The sequence below is a fragment of the Misgurnus anguillicaudatus genome, chromosome 2 (assembly GCF_027580225.2).
Source record: "Misgurnus anguillicaudatus chromosome 2, ASM2758022v2, whole genome shotgun sequence".
Classification (NCBI taxonomy): domain Eukaryota; kingdom Metazoa; phylum Chordata; class Actinopteri; order Cypriniformes; family Cobitidae; genus Misgurnus; species Misgurnus anguillicaudatus.
In genome coordinates, this window is record NC_073338.2 from 40,725,694 (window position 1) to 40,752,318 (window position 26,625).

At 37.4% G+C, this 26,625-nt stretch overlaps 2 protein-coding genes across 10 annotated transcripts; both read right to left on the reverse strand.

Moving 5' to 3' along the window:
- Window positions 1–576: 576 nt before the first annotated feature.
- Window positions 577–16,905, reverse strand: d2hgdh (D-2-hydroxyglutarate dehydrogenase). Of its 9 annotated transcripts, XM_055203197.2 has the most exons (11): window positions 8,359–8,481; window positions 7,873–7,935; window positions 7,442–7,747; window positions 4,808–4,865; window positions 4,578–4,717; window positions 4,275–4,468; window positions 3,844–4,012; window positions 3,594–3,737; window positions 3,106–3,248; window positions 2,850–3,015; window positions 577–1,170 (listed from the first exon to the last, which is right to left on the reverse strand). In XM_055203197.2, the coding sequence occupies exons 3-11, from the start codon at window positions 7,743–7,745 to the stop codon at window positions 914–916; spliced, it is 1,575 nt and encodes a 524-aa protein (XP_055059172.2). In that variant the 5' UTR covers window positions 7,746–7,747; window positions 7,873–7,935; window positions 8,359–8,481; the 3' UTR covers window positions 577–913. The 9 variants fall into 9 exon arrangements, with proteins under 9 accessions (XP_055059172.2, XP_073711295.1, XP_073711305.1 ...); XM_073855194.1 differs by lacking the exons at window positions 4,808–4,865; window positions 7,442–7,747; window positions 7,873–7,935; window positions 8,359–8,481 and adding exons at window positions 11,493–11,550; window positions 13,183–13,488; window positions 16,774–16,883; XM_073855204.1 differs by lacking the exons at window positions 4,808–4,865; window positions 7,442–7,747; window positions 7,873–7,935; window positions 8,359–8,481 and adding exons at window positions 11,493–11,550; window positions 13,183–13,488; window positions 16,668–16,806.
- A 1,060-nt stretch (window positions 16,906–17,965) lies between these two features.
- Window positions 17,966–22,514, reverse strand: znf622 (zinc finger protein 622). Its single transcript, XM_073855221.1, has 7 exons — window positions 22,364–22,514; window positions 20,955–21,518; window positions 20,490–20,741; window positions 20,235–20,397; window positions 19,723–19,838; window positions 18,453–18,598; window positions 17,966–18,368 (listed from the first exon to the last, which is right to left on the reverse strand). The coding sequence occupies exons 2-7, from the start codon at window positions 21,514–21,516 to the stop codon at window positions 18,237–18,239; spliced, it is 1,371 nt and encodes a 456-aa protein (XP_073711322.1). The 5' UTR covers window positions 21,517–21,518; window positions 22,364–22,514; the 3' UTR covers window positions 17,966–18,236.
- Between the last annotated feature and the right edge of the window lie 4,111 nt (window positions 22,515–26,625).

The following is a 26,625-nucleotide window of genomic DNA, read 5'->3' on the forward strand; positions in this document are numbered from 1 at the left end:
ATTAATTGAAAATAATGCACACTGAAGGTGGTAATGTGGCACGACACGAAGCTCTAGTATTTTAAGACATTTGATAGGCTAGGTGAGTGTTTAATAGAAAAAATAATCAATACCCGTGAAACATTTATCAACCAATCAGCATAAAGCATTCAACAGGCTTGTGGTATAATTCTGCATAGGCTATACCAGTTACCACAAACATTGCTCTGGTGGTCATTTAAAAACATTATCTGCTTATACATTATCTCTTACTTATAAAAGGCATCAGCCACTCTTATAGGAAAACAGCACTGTTTTTTATATTTTATTATGTTCTTACCTCAAATTAGACAAATGAATACATACATATCTTTTTTCAATGCGTGCACTTAATCTTTGTACAGCTCGTCGTGAATGTGTTAGCATTTAGCCTAGCCCCATTCATTCCTTAGGATCCAAACGGGGATTAATTTAGAAGCCACCAAACACTTTCATTTTTCCCTATTTAAAGACATGTTACATGAGTTACAGAGTAAGTATGGTGGCACAAAATAAAACGTGGCGATTTTTTTAAGCGGATAAAAAATGAGAACTATATTGTATGGCACTTACTAAAATCATCTTTATTGATTTAACAACAAGGACCTAATCAGATGTATTTACATTATGAAAACAATAAATAATCTCATGCTGGAATTTTTACTTAAACAATTCAGTGCTGATTTCTTTGTTTCTAGATATCGAGTTTTAATCTCTTGCTAATGTGACTCAATTATCAGCAGCATTGAAGTAGTTTACCCATTAATGAAAATGTAATCATTTACTCACCCTCATGTTTGAAATTCCTATGATTTGCATCCTAAATGTGCACTGTTTGAACAGGCTTGGGAAACAATTAATGCACCAGGATTTTTACAGGTTGATGGACTTTCTCTTAGTGGTCTGGAAGAGTTTTGTAAGGGTTAAGAATGCCTTTAGGGTCCAGCATGGCTTTAATGTCGCCCATAAGAGCAACTGCTTCTGAGGATTTACTGTAGTAAATGTAATTTCTCTTCTTCAGACCCAGTCCATGTTCTGCACTGATACTGCCTTTCCATTTTGACGTCCACTCGTACACGTATGGCTCAATGGCAGCCAGGAGAGCTGGATCCTTGCCGGGGGAGGTGATGTTCAGATGAAGGTTTCCATCTCCTGAAATGAATTTGAGGAAAAGGATTTGATGATGGGGTCAGATCCCGCAAATTAAATTTCACATTTTATATACAGTGAGGAAAATAAGTATTTGAACACCCTGCTATTTTGCAAGTTTCCCCACTTAGAAATCATGGAAGGGTCTGAAATTGTCATCGTAGGTGCATGTCCACTGTGAGAGACATAATCTAAAAAAATCCAGAAATCACAATGTATGATTTTTTTAAACTATTTATTTGTATGCTACAGCTGCAAATAAGTATTTGAACACCTGAAATAGTCAATGTTAATTTGGTACAGTAACCTTTGTTTGCAATTACAGAGGTCAAACGTTTCTTGTAGTTTTTCACCAGGTTTGCACACACTGCAGGAGGGATTTTGGCCTACTCCTCCACACAGATCTTCTCTAGATCAGTCAGGTTTCTGGCCTGTCGCTGAGAAACACAGAGTTGAGCTCCCTCCAAAGATTCTCTATTGGGTTTAGGTCTGGAGACTGGCTAGGCCACGCCAGAACCTTGATATGCTTCTTACAGAGCCACTCCTTGGTTATCATGGCTGTGTGCTTCGGGTCATTGTCATGTGGGAAAACCCAGCCTCAACCCATCTTCAATGCTCTAACTGAGGGAAGAAGGTTGTTCCCCAAAATCTCAAAATACATGGCCCCGGTCATCTTCTCCTTAATACAGTGCAGTCACCCTGTCCCATGTGCAGAAAAACACCCCAAAGCATGATGCTACCACCCCCATGCTTCACAGTAGGGATGGTGTTCTTGCGATGGTACTCATCATTCTTCTTTCTCCAAACACGTTTGGTGGAATTATGACCAAAAAGTTATATTTTGGTCTTATCTGACCACATGACTTTCTCCCATGACTCCTCTGGATCATCCAAATGGTCATTGGCAAACTTAAGACGGGCCTGGACATGTGCAGGTTTAAGCAGGGGAACCTTCCGTGCCATGCATGATTTTAAAACCATGACGTCTTAGTGTATTACCAACAGTAACCTTGAAAACGGTGGTCCCAGCTCTTTTCAGGTCATTGACCAGCTCCTTCTCACCTTTCTTAGGATCATTGACAGCCCACGAGGTGAGATCTTGCATGGAGCCCCAGTCCGAGAGAGATTGACAGTCATGTTTAGCTTCTTCCATTTTCTAATGATTGCTCCAACAGTGGACCTTATTTCACCAAGCTGTTTGGCAATTTTCCCGTAGCCCTTTCCAGCCTTGTGGAGGTGTACAATTTTGTCTCTAGTGTCTTTGGACAGCTCTTTGGTCTTGGCCATGTTAGTAGTTGGATTCTTACTGATTGTATGGGGTGGACAGGTGTCTTTATGCAGCTAACGACCTCAAACTGGTGCATCTAATTTAGGATAATAAATAGAGTCGCCTGGCAAGACCAGTCTTCATGAGAACGCAAGTCCATTCTTTGCGTTCTTGGAATTGAGAAACAGCCAAACAGGTCTTTGAGGGTCAGAATTCTAGCTGATAGACAGGTGTTCAAATACTTATTTGCAGCTGTATCATACAAATAAATAGTTAAAAAATCATACATTGTGATTTCATGGACCCCTCCATGATTTCTAAGTGGGAGAACTTGCAAAAATCGCAGGGTGTTCAAATATTTATTTTCCTCACTGTATATTTTGTAAGAGAAAAAGACGAGGTAAGGTAGCCCTACCAACATGCCCATAACCAACAACATTCTTGGCCATGTCTCCAAGATGCCCCCTCATGTCCTTCACTAAATCATAGATCTTCTCCACAGGAAGAGAGATATCGTACTTGTAAGTGTAACCGTCATGCGTCAGAGCCTCTGTGACTCTTTCTCTCAGGGACCACAATGCCTGTATGACATCAGATCATATAGCAAATATTTGTACACATTTAACACATTATACATAAACCAATGTGCAATTCTGCATCAAATTAAGTGCCTTGATTTTTGCTGCCTCCGTTGCAACTGTCCCATCGGTCACCAGCGATGACGCCATGACCTCCTCCAGGAAGTTATGTAGTTTTTCTTCATCATGGGTTGCGTTGGATCCAGCGGTCTCGATGACAATGTAAAAATCACATTCTGTAAATGACATTATAACTCTTGTAGTTTAAATAGAGACTCATCTTTGGTTATTGGACAACATCACATCCAAATAACATTGTTTCTTAATAGTTGCAATTAGATAAGATTTACATGAATGTACTTCAGTATACACTTAATAAGCATGTGTGTTTACTCAGATCAAACCCATGACTTTTGCCAATGCATTTCACAACCAAGCAAGCAAAGGGATAAAAGATTAAATTTGCCAAAGAAATACAGCTAGAATCCGAGGCAGACGTGCAAACCGAAGTTTGTGTGATAAATAAATAAAATGAGCCAAAGTTTTAGACTATATAACCACCACTGTGTCAGTGCTTGTACCTCTAATGGGGTTGCTCAGTTTCAGGTGCTTCTCCAAAAGTTTCATACAGGAGGCGTCTAAAAACTCAAATGCAGACAGGATCTCTCCCAACATCCCTTTACAGCACTGAAATGTTTCCAGGAGGTGTTGAAAGCTGGAGCAGCCTGCATGACACAATGCAATTTATTTAAAGTAGCTGTACTTTGTCCTTGAAAAATAACATCAGTCCTTAAAAACACCACGGCAGCAAGTTTAAGTGTGTCACTTCACCTAAAAATGCTACATTGATGGCTTTAGGCTTGCGTGGACACAGGATGGAAACAGCAGTGATGACTCCTAATGTCCCTTCTGAGCCAATGAAAAGCTGCTTGAGGTCATAGCCAGTGTTATCCTTACGAAGGGTGGCCAGACAGTTCAAAACCCGACCATCTGCCAGAACCTGCACATACAAGAGGTCCAACAATTCATTGGATCAAAAAAAAGACTGCGTTCCTATCGTTACAAACTGCCACAATCATAAATGGATTTTTTCCAGATAAATCAAAATATTTAAGACAATTCTTACAAAAACAAATAAACAGCACAGAATCGCTTTTATACAACATATACGTAGTCTTTATTTAGACGCCACTTTCATCTTCAAGCACTCAAACTAAAAAGTCTCTTTTGTAGGTGACACCTTCTGCACAGGTAGCACTCACCACTTCCAGGCCCAAAACGGTTCCTCTAAGTGACCCATAGCGCAGCAGTCTGAGACCGCCTGCATTAGTGGCCACATTCCCTCCAATATGACAACTTCCCTTTGCCCCGAGATCCAAAGGCATGATGAAATCTTTCTCCTCCAGATACTGAGACAGGTTCTCCAGCACACATCCAGCCTGACAAGTGAGGATACCTAAACAAACACATGATTTATGATTGTTTTATGCTATAAGATCGTGCTAATGACAGATGCTATATATATAATCTAATGATACGATCCAAACCTGTATATTTTTACATACCCGAGATGCTATCAAAAGTGATGACTTGGTTCATTAGTGAAGTAGAGAGGATGATCTCATCAAATACAGGGACACTTCCTCCCACCAGACCTGTGTTTCCTCCCTGTGGACACACTGCCAGATTATGCTCATTACAGTACCTGTGAAAAACAACAGATGGGTTTATAAAGCTCTGTTTTTTTACAGAATACAGCTGTAGTGTAAATTCAATGTGATGTTGGAACATTGACCTGATAATCTGAGAAACTTCTTCTGTAGTTTTGGGTCTCAAGAGAACTTCACTATGACCTGCCATAACAAAATCCTTCAGAATTAATAAAAAAAAAAATGTGCATTGTGTGTCATGTCAGAATACGTACCTGCTACAGACGCTTCGTAAGGGTTTATAATAAAAGAGACGCTCGCGTTTGCTAGATTCTCACTTAATCTCATGTGTAATCAGAGTTTAGTGTTAAGTAAGTGTTTTGCAAAAGCGTCTCTTTTATCATGAACCCTTTCGACATGTATGCACCAAGCACGTATTTTAACATGACACGCGATGCAAATAGGTTCCCATGATGCACCGAACACATATTGGCTATGTTTACATGCACAAAATTGTCAAACCGACTGATTTTAATCCCATTGAAGGTTACTACAATACAGTTTACATGCACCATAAACATTGCAATCTGATTAAAATGTTGGTTTACATGTACATTCTATATAATCTGAACCGAAGCGCACAGCCAGGGTTGCCAGATTAGCGTATCAAAACCATCCCAATGGACATTCAAAACTAGCCCAAAAGCATCCCAATGACTATTCTAGTGACTATTCCGATATTTTCGCCGGCAGATATATCGGGCCGATTTTTGTGAGTTTTATGTTCCGGCATTATTTACAGACAGAGTGCTGGAAGCCGCAAGCGATTGCAGGTCATGTGACTAAAAACAACCAACCTTTCCATGACAACATCGAAAGCTCGGCCTAACAGCTGATCATAGCTGCACAAAGCGGGTTTTTATTTCTCATCTCTATATATATTTGAAGAGTTTGGTTCCAAAACGCAATAAATCCATTTTGACAAATTTTGGTAAAAACGTGTTTTCTATACCAAGAAAGTGACAAGATGAAAACAACTATTTTCTGTTACAAACTTTCACACAGCATCTTTAGGTTATAAAAACATAAAAAATTCAAATCCATAAGTTGATTTTCAAAGATTTATTATAAAAACGGATTATTTTTTCCACAAAATGCAATAAATCCATGACAAGTTTTTATTCAAAATGCTATAAATCTATTGAATCAATAGCCTATATAAATGTGCATTCATCTTTGCCATGTTATATTCATTTAGTTGACTAGTTGTACACACTAATTAAAAATATAAACATTAATGTTATTAATCAAAACACTTACTTTGTCATATTAAGAACCCTGTCATTGCGGTTACTTGACGTCTTCGCTTAACGTCTTTCACCGCGATCAGCTGTAAAATGTTTTTGGTCCTGCTCGATTTTCGTTGACTTTGAGTAAAATTATGGAAAGTTTTTCATAAGATCCTCTGGGGTCAATGTGTTAGCATGAGAAGCTTGCTGTCGGGAGAACAAGCACCCGTCTCCCGAGTGCCTTTCAGGGAAATTATAAGATGTTGATGGCTTACGTTTCTTTCCCATCACAGAAAACCATCACAGGTTTATCAATGCAATTAAAGTATTATTTTGTTTTGTTTGTTGATCACGTAGTACAAAGTAGATGAGGAAAACCAGGACTCTGTGTACTCAGCGCGTCCGCCATTGTTTGTTTACATTGCGTGAACGGTGGGCTGTAATATCAGAAATGGATTTATTGCGTTCTGTAAAAAAGGAGCAGTGGCGTTTGTCGCATTTTGGGAAAAAAGGGAGAAAAGATGACAGAATAACACGGCGGATATTGGATTTTGCGTAAAATTAAGAATTTACTTTTAACTACTGACCTGATATAATACTGATTTTGGCAGTAACTCATTTTTTTCAAAAATGGCGTTTATTGCGTTTTGGAACCAAACTCTTCATTTGTAGTAGTAAAGTGCTAGAAATCAATATCATTTGCTGGTAGTTCCTCATCATTGTGGAGAGTGCAGCTCATACTCTCGCCTGTTTTTACTATTTGTAAAATATATTTTTTTAAGTTTAATAAATTTTACTTTTTTAAATTAAGACTTGTAACATTTGGCATCATCGTGTCATTTTTATGATGTAAATTAAGTGATCAAAAGCAATATCGGCTCCAAATATCGGCTCAAGAAAATCGGCAGCCTGTATCGGTCATCGGCTAAGGCTGATGGAACAAAAATCGGTATCGGCACTAAAAAATCCATATCGATCGATCCCTAGACTATTCACAGCCACAATCAAATAGCAGGGGACTATTTTCGGGCACTACGTAATATCATTGCACCGCCTGCAGCAATGTTACGAATCCTTGATTATTACGCCAGAATGAGAGTATAGTTCCTAGCCATATCTGCCTAGAAAATTGCAACTTTTAATTTTCTGTCGGTATTAGTACACAATGTAACTACATAAGAGTAAAGTTTTAAATAGAAAAAATATCAAAACTCTTTGGTTTTTGAGCGCGATGCTAGTGGCCTAATCAGATTCAGTGGATTGTGCTAAGCTATGCTAAAAGTGGTAACGCCAGACCCAGAGATCAGCTGAATGGATTCCAAAATGGTAAAAATCAAAAGTTTAACTGTAGGGGAGCTGGAAAATGAGCATATTTTCAAAAAAAAAAGTGGAGTGCCCCTTTAATATAGTTATGTATTTTATAAGGCATTTCTGTCAAGAGATCCTACTAAAGTTACACATTGCACCTTTAAAAATTCAGATTTCATTTACCTTGCACTGACTTCAGCCAGTCTATGTTGTAGGACTTTAGCAAGTCTGGATCAGTTATGGTTCTTCCAGGCAGCAGCTTTATAAAGAAGGAAAGATCATCCTGGGTGACCCTGGAGAAGGGTAAACGTGGCGGGGCAGAACCCGGATTGGCTGGGATGTCTCCCAATCCTCTGCTTTGCATACAGTGATGTTGAATCTGAGTCTCTCGGTTCATTGCAGTGATGATAGGGCTGTACTGTGGACATATTGCCCATCTGAATGTGGACTTCAGAAGAACACTTCTGAACCTTTGAAGGGTGCCCATATCTACAGCAGATGAGAAGGTAAAAGGATTGTACTTGTGGTCTGCACTTTATTTATTAAATAATTTATTAAATAAATTAAATAACAAGGTCATGAGAGACACAGCCATCTTTTAACCGTATACATACTGGGAACTTTATTCTCAGAATTCAAAGCACTGCTACTTGGGCGGAGTGATTTGCTTGCAGCACCTGATGGTTAAAAGATGGCTGTGATTTTGTGACATTTCTCTGATCACTGTGCACAATCATCTAGAAATGTATGTCACTGTCAATACTTTTGCCCATGACTTAAGGTATTTTCCGTGTGGGATGTTAGCCTAATGTTTAAAAGGGCCACGTGATAAAGTTTGCTTGTGTTCAAAACAGATATGTTGTGCTTCTTGCTATAGAAAGTGTCATTTGAAAGACGGAAGTTCAATTCATTGATCCATTAATAAACACCTTAACCAATTGATTAGAAACACCTACTAATGGTGTAAAACATTAAAAACTAAACAAAATGATTAAGAATTGACAATGCTCGTAAACTTTAACAAACATCAATTAACAGAGTCCCAGTAAAATGCGCTAAATGTTATAAAAATCATATTGCAAAACGGGTAGAAAACCTACTGTATCAGACGCGATAGGAGTTGCGGCTTTTTCACATTATATCAAAAACTGAACGGAGTCATCTAACATTTATCCTACAATAAAGAACTGCATTAATGTTTTGCATTACTTCCTCATGAACTATGAGCTGTCTGCTGGAGAGTCACGAGGAGAAACAGCGCCAACTGCCGGCCAGGAGTAAAATGGGCGCCGTATGGTTTTCAAATAAATTACAATTATGTATTTGGCAGACACTTTCATCCTAAACATTTTATCAGTATGTGTGTTCCCTGAGATCGACCCCATGATCTTTGCATTGCTAACACAATGGTTTACCAACTGAGCTTTAACTTACATTCCTGTATTTATATTTGTGTCTTTACACTTCTATGTATTTCAACATAATGGTAAGCTAATAATTTCATAATGGCTATAACATGTTTTTTTTTGTAAATTTTTTAATATTATTTTTTTATCTTACATCTTCTATTATCACTTATGAAAGGCGTCAGACACTAAATCATCTTTATTGTCTAAATAGATTTACCAACTTTTCGTAGGTAAGGACATAATTAATTGTATTTACTTTATGAAAACAATAAATAATTTAATGCTGGGATTTTTACTTGAACAATTCAGTGGTACTTTTTTCTAGTTTCCTTTTTGAGAGAGTTTTATTCACTTGCTAATGTGACTCAATCATCAACATCATTGAAGTAGTTCACCCAATAAGAAAATGTAATAATTTACTCACCATCATGTTGTTTCAAATCCATATGATTTTGTATCCTAAATGTGAACTATTTTAACAACTAATGCAAAAATCACACAATTTATTAACACAAACACCACAATTTTTACAGGTAGAAGGACTTAGGCATGTGCTGAGGTTCTTAGTGGTCTGGAACAGTTTAGTAAGGCTTAAAAATGCCTTTAGGCTCCAGCATGGCTTTAATGTCGCCCATAACAGCAACTGCTTCTGAGGGTTGACACTAGTAATTGTAGTATCTCTACCTCAGACGCAGACCATGTTCTGCACTGATACTGCCTTTCCATTTTGATGTCCACTCGTACACGTATGGCTCAATGGCAGCCTGGAGAGCAGGATCCTTGCCGGTGGAGGTGATATCCAGATGAAGGTTTCCATCTCCTGAAATTAATTTTAGGAAAAGGATTTGTTAAGTGTCAGAACAATACACATGCACATGTTTGTATCAAAAGAAGAAGAGGTAAGGTAGCCATACCAACATGCCCATAACCAACAACATTCTTGGCCATATCTCCAAGATGCCCCCTCATGTCCTTCACTAAATCATAGATCTTCTCCACAGGAAGAGAGATGTCGTACTTGTAAGTGTAACCGTCATGCGTCAGAGCCTCTGAGACTCTGAGTCTCAATGACCACAATGCCTGTATGACATCAGATCATATAGCAAATACTAGCATAGATTTAACACATTATACATAAACCAATGAGCAATTCTGCATTAAAACAAGTGCCTTGATTTTTGCTGCCTCCGTTGCAACTGTCCCATCGGTCACTAGCGATGACATCATGACCTCCTCCAGGAAGTTATGTAGTTTTTCGTCATCATGGGTTGCATTGGATCCAGCGGTCTCGATGACAATGTAAAACTCACATTCTGTAAATGACATCCTAACTTGTGTTTAAAGTTTAAGCAGACCCTCATCTTTGGTTATTGGACGTCACAGCCAAATAACATTCTTTCTTAATAGTTGCAATTAGATTCGATTTACTTCACAGTATACATTTTATCAATATGTGTGTTTACTGGTATCAAACCCATGACCTTTGCCATATACCGAATGCATTTCGCTACCAAGTAAGCAACGGGATAAGAGATTAAATACAGCTAGAATCCAACCAGACGTGCAAACCGAAGTCTGTGTATTAAATAAATAAAAATGGGCCAAAGTTTTAGACTATAACCACTGTGTCAGTGCTTGTACCTCCAATGGGGTTGCTGAGTTTCAGGTGCTTCTCCAAAAGTTTCATACAGGAGGCGTCTAAAAACTCAAAAGCAGACAGGATCTCCCCCAGCATCACTTTACAGCACTGAAATGTTTCCAGCAGGTGTTGAAAGCTGTTGCAGCCTGGATGACACAATACAATTTATTTAAAGAAGCTGCACCATGTCCTTGAAAAATAATATCATCAGGGCAGCAAGTTTAAAATTTGTTTGACAGATTTTAGGTGTCACTTCACCTAAAAATGCTACATTGATGGCTTTAGGTTTGCGTGGGCACAGGATGGAAACGGCCGTGATGACTCCTAATGTCCCTTCTGAGCCAATGAAAATCTGCTTGAGGTCATAGCCAGTGTTATCCTTACGAAGGGTGGCCAGGCAGTTCAACACCCGACCATCTGCCAGAACCTGCACATACAAGAGGTCCAACAATTCATTGGATTACAGATTTCCACAATCATAAATTTATATTTTTCCAGATATTGCTAAATCAAAATATTTAAGACAATTCTTACAAAAACAAATAAACAGCACAGAATCGCTTTTTATACGTCTTCTTTATTGAGACGCCACTGTCATCTTCAAGCACTCAAAGTAAAAAGCCTCTTTTGTAGGTGCACAGGTAGCACTCACCACTTCCAGGCCCAAAACGGTTCCTCTAAGTGACCCATAGCGCAGCAGTCTGAGACCGCCTGCATTAGTGGCCACATTCCCTCCAATATGACAACTTCCCTTTGCCCCGAGATCCAAAGGCATGATGAAATCTTTCTCATCTAGATACTGAGACAGATTCTCCAGCACACATCCAGCCTGACAAGTGAGGATACCTAAACCAAAACATGATATATGATTTATGATTAGCTTTTCTATAAATCGTGCTAATGACATATATATATAAAATCGAATGATACGATCCAACCCTTTATATTTACACACCCGAGATGCTATCAAAAGTGATGACTTGGTTCATTAGTGAAGTAGAGAGGATGATCTCATCAAACACAGGGACACTTCCTCCCACCATACCCGTGTTTCCTCCCTGTGGACACACCGCCAGATTATGCTCATCACAGTACCTGTGAAAAACAACAGATGAGTTTAGATGAGCTCTGTTTTTGTACCGAATACAGCTGTAGTGTAAATTCAATGTGATGTTGGAACACTGACTTGATAATCTGAGAAACTTCTTCTGTTGTTTTGGGTCTCAGAAGGACTTCACTGTGACCTGCCATAACAAAATCCTTTAAAATCACTTAAAAAACATACTTTCAAAAGAAAAAAAAACATTATAAATCATTCCATCATGTAGAGTAACTTAAGGTTAAATAGTTTTAATTCATTTAAATTATATTTAAAAACCACAAAGCCACACTCTCTCGCTTTCTCAAAGTATTGCAGTACCCTTGTTTGCCAATAGATGCCCCCAAGCACAAATGCAAAACCCCGCCTATAAGCAGAATGTCTGATTCTTTTATCCCACAGTAGCTGGGTTTCAAAATTCGCAAAAAAAAGAAAAATCAAACAAATGCGAATCTCCATCAGGTGTTCGAAAGAATGACAGTGGTATTGATATAACAGCTAGATGGTCAGTCTCATAGGTTTAATGTTCGCTATGTCAACATTTATTCACCAAATGTGTTTCCATCTCCCATTTTTCGCATTTAGGTCTACTCTTTTTCGCACAAGTCAAAAACCACCTCTAGCGAATGCAAAAACTTTTGTGCATTAAAGGGACATTTCACTTTTTTTGCAAACACGCTCATTTTCCAGCTCCCCTAGAGCTAAACATGTGATTCTTAACATTTTGGAATCCATTCAGCTGATCTCCGGGTTTGGCGCTAGTACTTTTAGCATAGCTTAGCACAATTCATTGAATCTGATTAGACCATTAGCATCGCGCTAAAAAATATCCAAAGAGTTTCAATATTTTTCCTATTTAAAACTTGACTTTTCTATAGTTACATTGTGTACTAAGACCGGCGGAAAATTAAAAGTTGTGATTTTCTAGGCAGATATGGCTATGAACTATACTCTAATTCTGGCGTAATAATCAAGGACTTTGCTGCTGTAACATGGCTGTAGCATGCAGTAATATTACGCAGTGCCCGAAAATAGTCCCCTGCCATTGTATAGTATAGTTCCTAGCCATATCTCACTAGATAAAAATCGCAACTTTTAATTTTCCGTCAGCCTTAGTACACGATGTAACTACAGAAGAGTCAGGTTTTAAATGGGAAAAATATTAAAACTCTTTGGTTATTTTTAGGCGCGATGCTAATGGTCTAATCAGATTCAATGGATTGTGCTAAGCTATGCTTAAAGTGCTAGTGCTAGGGTGGCCATTCGTGCCAGTTCCGCCGGACACGTCCCGAACATGTTTTCGGGTTCGTTCTCCGGAAGTCGCGTTGGTAGACGGCATACGCCATCAAGGTTAAATATTTCGGGTTTAATTTCAGAAAAGCAACCGTTACATTTCAAGGTAAGAATGAAACTACAATGATTGTATGTCTTAAAAGAAATAAATTTTAATTTTCTAATGTATTTTAACTGACATGTGAGAACCTCGATGACGTATGCGGTCGAGCAACGCGACTTCCGGAGAACGAACCCGAAAACATGTTCGGGACGTGTCCGGCGGAACTGGCACGAATGGCCATCCTAGCTAGCGCCAGACTTGGAGATCAGCTGAATGGATTGCAAAAAGGTATGTTTAACTCCAGGGGAGCTGGAGAATGAGCATTTTTTCAGAAAAAGTGAGGTGTCCCTTTAATATAGTTATGTATATTACACTGCATTTCTGTCAAGAGATCCTTCTAAAGTTACACATTGCACCTTTAAAGAATCAGATTTCATTTACCTTGCACTGACTTCAGCCAGTCTATGTTGTAGGACTTCAGCAAGTCTGGATCAGTTATGGTTCTTCCAGGCAGCAGCTTTGTAAAGAAGGAAAGATCATCCTGGGTGACCCTGGAGAAGGGTAAACGTAGCGGATTGGGTGGGATGTCTCCAAATCCTCTGCTTTGCATACAGCAATGTTGAACCTGAGCTCCATCTGATCTCTCTCTGTTCACTGCAGTGATGATAGTGCTGTACTGTGGACTTATTGACCATCTAAATGTGAACTTCAGAGGAACACTTCTGAACCTCTGAAGGGTGCCCATATCTACAGCAGATGAGAGAAAATAAAAGATTGTACCTTTGGTCTGCACTTTATTTACCAGTATATAATATAATAGACAGGTACTATTTTGAAAAACATGCTTAAGTAAAAATGTCCTTTTAAAAATCTAATATAAAGGGTTGCCTGGCCATGGATCCAAAATTTCAATGTGCAGTAATGATCTTTAAGCCACTTCCTTATCACTCTTGCAATATGGTGCTTCATCATGCTGGAAAATGGATATTCAGATCATGTTTTTGGGCAGAATTATGAGACAGCCCACTCCCACACATTGATGGACTCAGGATTGGCACGACAAAGGACTTATTGTAGTGCTCACCTTTTCTTCTCCAGACAATTGATTTTCCAGAGGTCCCAAATAGTCAGGAGGGAGCATTATAACTTTGCACCAGTCTTCTGCTCTCCAATCCTTGTACTTCCAGAGAAGTGGCTTCTTCACTGTCCTTCTTGACACCAGGTCGTTGTCCAAAAGTCTTCGCCTCAATGTGCAGGCAGATTCACTCACACCCACCTGCTGCCATACTTAACAATCTCTGCACTGATGATGCCACGATTGTGTCAGGAGGAGATGTCCTGGTGCTTGCTGGATACTCTGGGAAGTCCTGAAGCGTTCTTCACTACAGTCGAACCTCTTGCCTTTAAGTTTTTAATGATCTGGTCCGGAAAATGGTTTTTTCAGGTGCAATATTTTTTGTAGCAATTTCCTTGCATGTGAGACTATTTTGATGCCAACTGATGATGGTTGCACATCTTTCATTGCTAACAAGAACACAATAATTGGAATCCCTTCTGTCCACCTTCTCTTTCACATATGTTGCCGAAATGATGTATCTGATCATTTTGTGCCAGGGCCAAAAACAGTGAGAATTGGGTTTTGTTAAAGGAGACATATCATGGAAATCTGACTTTTTCCATGTTTAAGTGCTATAATTGGGTCCCCAGTGTTTCTATCAACCTAGAAAATGTGAAAAAGAACAACCCAGTAACTTAGTTTTGGTGAAAAAATAGGTAATTGATATTTGGCTCCCCTTGTGATGTCCAAACATGGCCCTGCCATTTAGTGCAGACAGAGAGAGAGAGAGAGAGAGAGAGAGACAGAGAGAGAGAGAGAGAAAGAATTGACAGCACAATTAAGTTTCAATTTTAACAAACCACCATCATGGCAATCAGTGTTTGCATTTCATCAGCTTATTTGCATATTGACGGTTTTAGCAGTAACAACATAAACTAAGGTGACCAGATTTTTTAAATGAAAACCGGGGACATTTCCTAGTTAAATGGTGAAAATATCATTAAAATCTCATTTGTTGTTATCTATGAATTAAAAAATGGGGACAAAAAGTTTTCTTTTTTTATTGTTGTGGGTTCACTGCAAAAATGACTTTCTTCTTACTTAATAGTATTTTTGTCTTATTTTCAGTACAAATATAAAAAAAATCTTTAAACAAGATGCATTTTCTAGCTTTGAGAAAAATCTAGCTTTGAGACAGAAAAATAGATTTAAGTGAATTTGTGAAAACATGCAAAAAAAAAATTCTTGAATTAAGTAGTGTTAGATTTTTTTTTGCTTGTTTTAAGCACAAATTTGATATTTTGGTCTGAAAATTAGACTTATATTCGTAGGTCATTTTGCCCATCAAGAAAATGCATCTTGACTTAAGAATTTTTTTGTATTTGTACTGAAAATAATAAGAAAGTCATTTTTTACAGTGTTTCTAATTCAATTAATTGGACAACTTCTGTAGCCTAAAAATCTATTTTCTCCCGTTTTTTACACAAGAGACATACCTCATCAAAAATGACTTCTAAGGTACTACTTTAGCTGATTTCATAACATTGTAAACGTGAAGAACAGAAGGAATCATGCAAAATGTAAACCTATTTAGCCTACACAAAACAAATGCTCAATAGCATACTCTAATCAGTTCACTTCGTTGGTTTATTAATTTAATTTAACATGAGTAGTTAGTACCTTAAGCCCCCATAACTTTACCTGTTTTCATATTTTATGATAACTTGATTGATGATAATGATGCTTTCTCATGTGTCTCGTTGTAATTTCTTCATCGCTAAATCAGTGACGTGCGCAAGTAATAAGTAGCTCGCGGCCCCCTCTGCTGATGAAAATAATCATTACATGATTGATTGCTCCGGTCTGGTCCTACAAACGCTATGTTGATCGGGTTTTTCAGTGTATTTGCTGGTTGTTTTGGAAATGCTGTAAAACGGGGACATTTCCGGGGACGGCTTCAGTCGGGGACAGAACACCAAAAAACGGGACTGTCCCCGGAAAACGGGGACGTCTGGTCACCTTAACATAAACGAGCGGCTTTCGTCGTCAACACCTAACTTCCGGTAAACTCTGCTAAGAATAAATAATAACAAAGTCCTTTTAAAGCAGTTTATTTATATAACAAGCAAAATAAACAACAAATAGATTACATAGGAAACTAAAACATTTGTTATTCTCGACGAGGTATTTGCTAAAGAGTTCAGTTTCAGCAACTAAGTTAGTCAGACCATTAAACAAACAGAAACCGGAAGTAAAGTTCGGACCCGACGCGTAATCGCGTCACCACACGTGCGTCCGATGAAACGGTAAAAAACACACATTTTTTGCTCACTTCTACAAAGTGGCAATTTTAACATGTTATAATTAATTATCTGTATGGTATTTTAAACTAAAACTTCACGCCAAAGGTTTATTGTACATCTTTAAAAAAAAGTCTTGTGAAATGTCCTCTTTAAAATTCATTTTTTGGCCAAATAAATTTAAAATGCATCAGATTACTCTGCACAATCATCTAGAAACTTTGCAAAAAAGTGTACCAATACTTTTACCCGACAGTCCCGACTTACGGTATTTTTCATGTTGTGGGTGTGATGTTAGCCTAATTGTTTAAAAGGGACGTGAGAAAGTTCGCTTGTGTTCAAAACAGATACGTTGTTATCTGATAGTGTCATTTAAATGTTCGAAATTCAATTTGATCCAATAATAAACATCTTAACCACTTGGTTGAAACACCTAATAGTGTAAATAACAAATGCTTAAAAAACGAGTTAACAATGATCGTACACTTACAAAAAAACATTAATTATTGGCTCAGTAAAATGGGCTAAATGTAATAAAAATCAAATTGCAAAACGAGTAGGAAACCTACCGTATCAGGAGTTGCAGCTTTTTCACATTATATCACAAATTGAACTGAGTCATCTAACATTTATCTTACAATAAAGAACTTCATTAATGTGTTGTTCGTTACTTACTAAAGAACTTTGAGCTGTCTGGAGAGTCACGAGGAGAAACAGCGCCGACTGCCGGCCAGGAGTGAGATTGGCGTAATTTGGCAGATACTTTCATCCAAAGCCACTTATTTTTCAAAAGCACTTACAGTGGATTTAAGCTAAACATTTTATCAGCATGTGTGTTCCCTGGGATCGACCCCATGACCTTTGTATTGCTAACACAATGGTTTACCAGTTGAGCTTTAACTAACATTCCTGTACTTAGAATTTGTGTCTATACACTTCTATGTATTTCAACATATGGGGTCATTCTTTATTTTTTGCTGGCAAGTGGTGTCCCTCTACTTTACAACTGTTGAAATAAACTTTAAATACCAATAAATTATAAAGTTTTTGTATTCTGTAGGATAAACACAATTCGTGCATTATTAACAATTAAATTTTTTTGTTTTAAAATACATATTTTATTGAGTTCTGAGAGATTGCATTTGTAACAAAATATGCCAGAGCGGTATCATGGATTGTATTTGCAATGTAACATTTTTTACACAAATGAAGTGGTTATATTGTGAATACAGATTTTATTTAACATGTTAAATTGTTTTAAAATGTATATATCTTGTAATATTTAAGAAAAAAGTAGTGTACCCCAAATTCATGTCTGTGGTGTTACAACAATGGCTGTCGCCCCTTTAAGAAAAGGGGGAAACCTATTTGGACTACTTCCTGTATATAAAGGTCATTGCAGGTGCTGGTTAATCTGAGGAGGTACATTAAATTTCATGTGTCATACTTTATTAGTGTCTGTGGTGTTATGTTTATAACTTGCAGATTTTAAACATTTTAATCAAAGTTTTCATAAATACATACTTATAAAATATTTCCTAAATATCCCCAGATCTTGAAATCATCATGATGGCTGTCTGCATTTTAGAAAAGACTGGATTTAGGCTAATTTGTCTTTGGTGTTACTGTCTTTTTACTTCAAATATTGGTAATACACCACAGACACATGTTATCTCTGTGTTTTTAAAATTTAGAAAAAATATTTAAAATGAAACATGTTATTAAGCTTTAATTTGAAAGGATATAGCATATTAAACTAATTTTAAATGCATAACAAATATATAAAATAAAACCCAATAAAAGCAATAGAAGAATGACCCATATATGGTAAGATAATAATTTCATAATGACAAAAAAAAACATCAAAGCAGTTCTTGGTCATTTTATTGTTTAGGTCATTCAGAAATAATAATAATAATAATAATGATTTAGAAATATTGCTATACAATATTTTATCTCTGTGGTACACATATCATAGATCGGTTTTCACATGCAGATATACCTGTCAGGTGTTTTTGTCAGACTAGCACATAATTTCTCAATATCTAGAGCCAAATCATAAACTCCATAATACACACGTACATATGCAAGTCTTAATAAAGTCATATGAACTGTTCTTGACTGTTTCCTTAAGTGATTTAGAACATGACTTGAGCTCTGAAATGTGTCTGCTTGATGGCATTATTGTTCATGCCCATCTTTAGCATCCACCTGGACTTCATTCTCCGCACGTACTGCATGTCCTTCTGCTGCTGGCTCACGAAGCCCTTACCAGAGACACAAAGCACAGACAGTCGATGGTGAAAAAACAGCCAAATCTAAATTCATACACTGTACAGGAATAAGCATAACTCACCAGAGTCTCCTCCCCAGCCAAGCGCTTTGTACTGTTTAAGAACCCGACCCACAGCCTTCTGGTTATGTGCCGGAACCAACGCCCTCTGAAGACCAAACCTCTGCTTGTAGTACCTCATCAGAGAGCGATGGCCAATCTTAGCACCTGTAATACAGAGCAAATGTAGATTTTTTGTAGTGAGCATATGTCTATCATTGTATCATCAGATGTCAACAGGAGATTCTCAGTAGATACAAATTTATTTTGGGTAAGAGTCAAAGCCTGAGGTCAAATCATTACTGGAATATCCACTCATCCCTAGATGTTAAGTCTAAAACATTGACACGGGGCAGTGCAGTCTCATACTGTCAATGACGTTAATATCCATGTGACCCTTTGTCACCGCCTTTACTGACGTAAAAACCACATGACAACAGTGGTCGAGTTCGAAAAAATAAAATGGCGGCCAAGGAAGTGACTGGAGCACAAATTTAGTGTAAATAAAGGTATATTTTCACTTTTTACACATTTTAATTGCATTTCTAGCGAGAAATTAGTATTGTAGTTTTCAAATATGTGATTAGTTATCACAAAGGCACTCTCTGTTTATATTTCAAACACGCTGCTTTGAAGTGCGTCTGAAAGTCTTCCTCAGAGCTGCCTTCATGCCTCCGAAGTCATTTCCTCATGAGGCAGCGAGGCAACAAGTCACTGCCTTGAGTTTTCGGACGCAGCCAGGAACTATGCGATAGCGCCTGTCGGGCTACGCGCTTGCTTGAGTTAAAGACTACAAATCCCATAATTCCACGCTGCTTCAGAGCGTCATTAAACAACGTCATTGTTATTGATTTGATCTGGCGCCATCTAGCGGCGCATATAATACAAATTGCATCTTTAATTTATTACATCGATATTTGATGCCAGCTTATCGAAGAACGACAGCGATACATCGCATATCGATGCATTTTCCCACCCCTATAAGGGACCCAAGTAAATGTGATCCACGGTCGTTTCACGCGCCGTCATTCATCTAATTGATCTTCTGTGCACTTAAGAGGACTTTGCTAAAATCGATGTGATGTTTAGCGGATTCTGAAATACAAAGCGGTATTTCTGAATGGCCTGAGGCCTGGATAAAGCATATTTGAAGCAGAGTTATTTGATGACAATATAATAAATGCAGAGAGCATTCGGTAAATATCATTATCTAATTTTTGACAAAGGTGTCGTTTAGTGGCTTTTGCATCTGAGCTCCTCATATCTTAATCCACCTGCTAGTAAGTAAGCACCTGAAGGCAAAGTTAGCTCCAACGTATCGTCATCAAACTCTACAGTCTTATCATCAGGCAGCTCTCCGTCCTTCATCTCCACATCATCTCCATCTTTAGCATCGGGATAACTACTCCTGCAAATGTACACGGACAAGGATTATTTCACAAACTTTATTTAAATTGTAAATACTTCCGATTCCTACTTGAATGTTCGGTATGTACTGAAACCTAGAACCTTGTTAGCCGTCCAATTAAATACATGCCTCAAACTCCCCATAATAAAAAATTTAGCTGTTTCTTTCATCAAAAAAGTCACATATTAAACATGCTATTTTAAGCCCTTAAATTCTTACTTTTTGACACACATATATGCGTTTTATTTCCCACACTTTATGTAGTGGTTATGTAATACAGTATGTGTCGTAAAATATTCCAAATCAGATACATTTTCAGATACAAGCAGAACAAAATAAATTACTATAAAACAGAGGATTAGACATGTGAGAGGTAACTGACAAATAACCCCGCACCTGAAGTCGTAAAAGTCTGCGAACTCGAGCGCAGAGTCTCCATCTGTGAAAAGTTTACAGTGACTTTTGTCGATCATGTGTGCCTGAACCGCCTCTGTAGAGTAAAACGACTTCCCTTTTTCATTACACCATAAGCACACCTTTCCAACACCGACCTTCTCCCCTATAGAGAAATGCACAAACAAATTAACAGACCAACTTCCCAAATTGAGTTAGAAACACATGTCCATCTCTAACTCAAAGTCTCAGACTAACCCAGATATGAAATAAATCCTCTCAGGTCCACCAGATACTCAATATCTGAGATGAAGAAGCTGTGTGTTTTGGTCATGTGTGCTACATTTCGGGACAGTGAGCGCGAGTGGTGTCCACAGAACAGACAGTTCGTCACTGGGATCGCATCAGTGGGCAGAGCCGGCCCCGACGCAGTGTCCTCTTCCATCTCCTCTTCTTCATCATCATCATCATCATCCATATCTTCATCATCTTCATCAACATCTTCCCATTCTTTGAACAGAGAACAATTCAACAAATATTTACGTGACCTAAATTTATATATGTGTGCATTTCACTGTATAACTATTGTTTTGTATAATATTAACAACTCAAAATGTATTAAAATATTTAAAGACAGAAATTACGTTATTACTAGTTTTCAAACTGACAACAGGAAGAAGTACTTCAGACCCACACGAAAGCATCAATGCCATGTATTCTTACCCTCCTCTTCCTCCTGCTCCTCTTCCTCGTCCTCCTCCGCTGCGATCTTCTTGGCCTGCTGCTCGAACCACTGCAGTCGTGGTGGTTTGTCCGGCCGTTGTCTGACCTGTCCCTCGGCTGGAGGGGCTTTAGGAGGGGTGTGTCTCTGTTGCTCTTTGAGTACTTTCTGAAGAGCTTCATTCTGTGCATCTTTATCTAGCTCCGCCCCTTTCTCCAGATTCTTCTCATTCATTCGCTGAACAATCTCCTGGGCAGCGGCCAGGGCTTTCCTTTCTGCCTGCTGGTGTTTGTTGGACTGCATGTGATTCGTGTAGGCGTTATCACTGGAGAACTTCTTGTTGCAGGTGGCGCAGTAGGCAGAGCCGTGCCCGCCGCCCTGGCTCTCCTGCTCAGCCGCGGCCCGTTGGGCGAGCACACGCTCCTGGAAGTTTTCCGCCGTGACTGGAGGCATGTCGGCCACTTTTCTCTTCAGATTGTAGCGATGCCAGTCTGTCTTATAATGTGCCCGCTGAACCTCTCCATCAGAGAACTGCACACGGCAACTAATGCACGTGTACGACATCACTGCAAAACAAGAATAAAGCATCCAGAAAATTCATGCATTAAAACGTTTTGTTAAATAACCTTTTAATTTCCCATTAAAAATATGAAACTCACCACATGAAAAAGTAATTTGTAATGTATACTATGTAGTATTATTAACTATAGTAAATTGATAAATGTAAAAAATACTGTATTATAATTAAATATTTACTACGGTAAGGTTCTAAAACACTACAGTATTAATTCATTTTACTATAGTTTACAATTGTATACTGAAGCATACTAGTTTTATGTAGATGGTACGTTGTTTACTGCAGTATATTATGGTAATTAGTACACTTCGTTTATGTATACTATGATGTTCTGTAGTATATTAACTAGTGATAAATAAATAATAAATAAAAACTAGAAAATACTTTATTATTTGCCATGGAAAGGTTCAAAATCACTATACTACAAAAATCTTACAATAGTTTATACTTAAGTTAATACTTAAGTATATTACTTTCATGTGGGACATTACTGAAAAAAGTACAAACCTTAACCATCAAATTTATGCTATGAAAATGAGATTTCAAATAACGCCATTGTGGTAATAATAATGTAAACGCATAACATATTAATATGTGATCTCATTTATAATGCGATCAGAAACACAACGCTGTCATTTACGAAATCAAAACAAAACGACAGCATTTCTGTTCGTGAAGACGTCATGGCGAATATCAAGTAATCTGTTAATAATAAATTATTGAAACTATGATGTGAGATCGGATACGATTTACATTCATAACGCGAACAACATTAAGTTACAAATCTGTACAAAACAGTAATTCATTTTTGTGGATCAGATTAAACATTCTTACCTGCGTTTAAAGTAAAAGTTTACACGATCAGACAGCTCCTTTCCAGTGTCAACACGAGGATGGTAATATGAACTTTGAACCCCACTTCAAGCATCTCACGTTTACGGCGCCACCGTGCGGTCTGGAAGACCGTGAGAGCCTTTAGGTTTACAAAGATAGATCATCGTTTAATCTTGTTTACACAATGCAAAAAATACAAATGGAAATAAATAATAATAAAGTAAAAGAAACTGAAAAGATTAAATAAATGTTTTAAACCGATTTGCATTTTTAAAGGTTATATAAAATTAAAATCTACATAAATGTTGTTTTCTACTAAACTAGAGAGATTTGAAAGAGAAATATTAATTAACTTACTAGTACATATATATTAATGATTACTCCAATGTCTATTACTATTATTGACTTGTACAGCTCTTTGGTCCTATAAAACTATATGAAAAATTAGTAAATGAAAATCAAAATAAGCCTGTATTATAAAGTTTAAAGCAGTGGTCTCCAACATGGTGCCTGCAGGAATCTGCGAGTTGCCCGCCAAAGCACATTCTAATAATAGCATAAATTTTAATATTTATTAGGCTACATTTTTTTTTATATCAGTTTGGCTTCTTTTATGTATGTTAACGTTTTAAACAATGATAAAACATATCAACAAGTAAAATAGAATAAAATCAACAAGTAGCAAAACATTTTTAGGTGGACTACATCAAAAGTAGCCCTTCAGATTGTTTTATCCATTATGGTAGCCCTTGCTCGCACAAAGGTTGGAGACCCCTGACCTAAAGATAGTAAGCCAAACACATAATAAATTATATCAATGATACAAATTAAAGGGCACCTATTGTCCGATTCACAAATTTTCATTTCCTTTGGTGTGTAAGCGTGTATTAGTAGCCTATGTTAATGATACGCTAAAAGTACATACCCCAAAGTAAACGATGACGCGAGTTATCGTCTCCAACGTAAATTTATTTTCTTGGACTACAACAAACACGGATTGTAGGCAACAGTCCTGGGATTGATGATGTAGACAAGACCTGACATTATCATAATTCCTCCCACTTGGACTCACTCAGCTTGTAAGTTAACTCCTGTTAGCATTGCATTGTGAGCAAATCTTTCAAACATAGTAAGGAGCGTCACATTTCCGGCTGACGTCAGAGGTATTCAGGCCAATCAATGTACAGATTAGCTGGCCATTTGGGTACACAGCGCTTTTCAAATCTATGAGTCTTGTACAAAATCAGGGAAGAAAGGGGTATCTGGAGCTACAAAAATGTACGGTATGTGGAAAATAATGTGTTTTTGAACCATAAACCACGCGAACACATTGTATTATACCAAATACACAAAATAACATTTTTTAAGCCTCTTTAAATCATATTGGTAAACCATGATAAGCTTGTAAATATATCTTGTAAATATATGAATTATCAGATTTATACATACATACTCTATCATTGAAATAATCTCCAATTGTTTGCATGTCCCACATTGCCCTTACGAAAATTACCATGGTTTTACTACAGTTAAAACCAAAAACACATAGTTACTGTAGTAAAACCATGGTAACCACAAAATAACCATGGTTTCGACAACCATGGTTAGTGTAGTAAAGCCATGGTTTTGCAGATAGTAATCAACACACCATAAAACCATGGTTACAACACTTTTACCACAAAAACATGGTTAATTTTTGTAAGGTTGGTACACATGCTAAATAAACAAAAACACATACCACTGCCTGTCTATTCTTTCTCATTGTGAGAATATTGTAGCCTACATTGTAAACAGCAGGCTGGAATGATTCGTAAATAACTTACACTGACATATCTTAAAATATGCCAGTGCTATAGATGTGTCTCATACAAACCAGTAACGTCTTTTTCTAAGGCATGTTTATAAAAGATGCCTATATACATTTTAATTTAACTAAGGCCTATAGCTTATTATCGTCTGTGAAACCAGGCCTTAATGTCATTAATGCATTTTGACTTCATACCATAACTGCTTAAATTTAAGGTGCAGTGTGTAATTTTTAGAAAGATCTCTTAACAGAAATGCAAAATAATATACAAAACTATATTATCAGGGGTATATACCGGTAAGGCCTTTCATAATGAACCGTTATGTGTTTATTACCTTAGAATGAGACCTTTTTATCTACATACAAAGAGGGTCCCTTTACATGGAAGTCGCCATTTTGTGCTGCCATTTTTCTACAGAAGCCCTTAACGGACATTTTTTTTACTAAGTTGTCTCAGACGATTACATGTTTGTCCAGTGGCAGCTACCTTAGCTTCTCTATGTGTTTCAATAGCAAGGGGTGAGCAGTGGACTAAGCCATTGGTTGCAATTCGCAACCTCACCACTAGATGTCGCTAAAATTTACACACTGCACCTTTAAGTTAATTGCAGCCTATTGGTCACTTTTCCTACACTTCCCTAAGGGCATACTTACACCATCCAAACCAATCCGCGGCCGGGCGTGTTTGACCCCCAAAGCCTGGTTCGTTTGACTAGTTTGAGCTCCCCGTAAATAGTAGAAAAAGTAAAACATAGGACTTCAACATATGGTTCTGTATAGTTAGAAGTAGAGCATTGTGTTGGCAGCACAAAAGGTCATTCAAACTCGGGACTGATAAAAAATATACACCTTGTGATGCACTGCTCTAGATAAAAGCATCTGTCAAATGCATAAATGTAAAATATAGAGCTCATGAAGGCAAAAAAACAAGCCCCTTTGAAATGGTTTGTCCACACTAGCATCAACAAACCAAGTTCCAGTAAGACAGATGTGTAAACTTTGACTACTTTTGGTTTAAGGACACAGGAATTAAAGCTACCAAAATGAACAGGTCTGACAGTTGTTGCAAGTAAAGTAGAACAGGAGGCATTAAAAGAACTCACACATTTAAAAAAAATGAAAGTTTTAATAAATTAAGAAGAGCTGGCAGAGCAGGAACACTTGGTAAAAGGGGTTATGTTATTTTATTAGTCTTAAATTTGTATCTACAACAAAGGGACAAGCAAAAAAATAACAACTCCATGAAAAATAAAACAAAAAGAAAAAAATACATTATTACACTTTTTCATCCTTTTTTTTAATATCATCTAAAAGAAACTTTACAATATAAAGAAACACAAAGAACGTCTTAATTTACTACACAAGACAGAAAGAGTCCCTATAAGACAAGAATCCAAACTATCCTAAACATGAAATACAAAGCAAACCCAGGAGACAGACTGCGTTTTGCTCAATACTGCTTTTTGTTTGCCAGACAAAACAATGAATGATGGAGAACTTTTTTCTTTCCCGTATATTAAACCCCTCCGGACCTCACATCCTCGCCAATGGTAAAGTTCTTGTACAGCGGCACAATAGAGTTACAGAGACGGCCAACAATGTGAGCGGTTTACATACAAAGGATCGGCCGAGGAGAGACTGAAACCCATAAAGAATCTCAGGATAACAGGAAGAAAGTTTCCTCTATTCCTTCTTTAATCCTTACTCTGAATAAGTTTTTTTTTACTTTTGCTTGTTTTACTGAAATAGATAAAAATCCTTCATAGTAAAGACTGTGATGTGTGGTCACATTTGCATGTAAAGACTTGTATATATCCATATAGGCATTGCATTAAAAGGTGGGCTGCTTTCCGGAAAATACACACATCATCAGAAAGAGAACAGATGCATTTGGATCTTCAGGCATGTCTAGTCTACTGTATGTGAAGCGTATTCACGTCCAGTTTAAACATCTGATCTAACTTTCTATGGTTAAAAGGCAAAAGCTGACAAAATCTTTACATTTGCATTGCATGATTATTTCATCTGTACATTTGAGAGTCGCGTAGACAGAGACCAGTGACTCTTTAAACTACAAAGACGGGTTTTTTCTTTACATTTTCCCCCTAAGATCTGTATTCATTGGTAGTGACTGAAATATCAAAACATGTCAATGATATCAAAATGCATTTTACAGTATTTACAACAAATAAAGTAATAAAATAAGATACACCGTATAAACTCGAGTTTGTCTGTGTACATAATGTTGAAGGAGAAATTGAAAGCGGAGATTCTGTGTGTGTGTGTGTGTCAGAGTGAAAACGAACGTATTTACATATCAGCAGGTGGATTGTAGTATTTAGCTCTGATATTTACCAGTTTCCTCAAATACCCATAATACCCATTTCACACCGATACTTCCAAAAACACATTTTGTTTAAAATGCACAACAAATACAAAAACAAAAAGACATGAA

Excerpts from the sequence above, each read along its gene's own strand:
- znf622 (XM_073855221.1), bottom strand. The coding sequence starts at position 21,516 with ATGTCGTACACGTGCATTAGTTGCCGTGTGCAGTTCTCTGATGGAGAG. Across the intron at positions 20,742-20,954 it reads GGAGCAGGAGGAAGAGGAGG|AATGGGAAGATGTTGATGAA; the intron begins GTAAGAATACAT and ends CTCTGTTCAAAG. Across the intron at positions 19,839-20,234 it reads GCAGACTTTTACGACTTCAG|GAGTAGTTATCCCGATGCTA; the intron begins GTGCGGGGTTAT and ends GTACATTTGCAG.
- d2hgdh (XM_073855194.1), bottom strand. The coding sequence starts at position 16,867 with ATGAAAGTATCTGCCAAATTACGCCAATCTCACTCCTGGCCGGCAGTC. Across the intron at positions 3,249-3,593 it reads ACTGAGCAACCCCATTAGAG|AATGTGATTTTTACATTGTC; the intron begins GTACAAGCACTG and ends TGTCATTTACAG. Across the intron at positions 3,016-3,105 it reads CGGAGGCAGCAAAAATCAAG|GCATTGTGGTCCCTGAGAGA; the intron begins GCACTTAATTTG and ends GATGTCATACAG.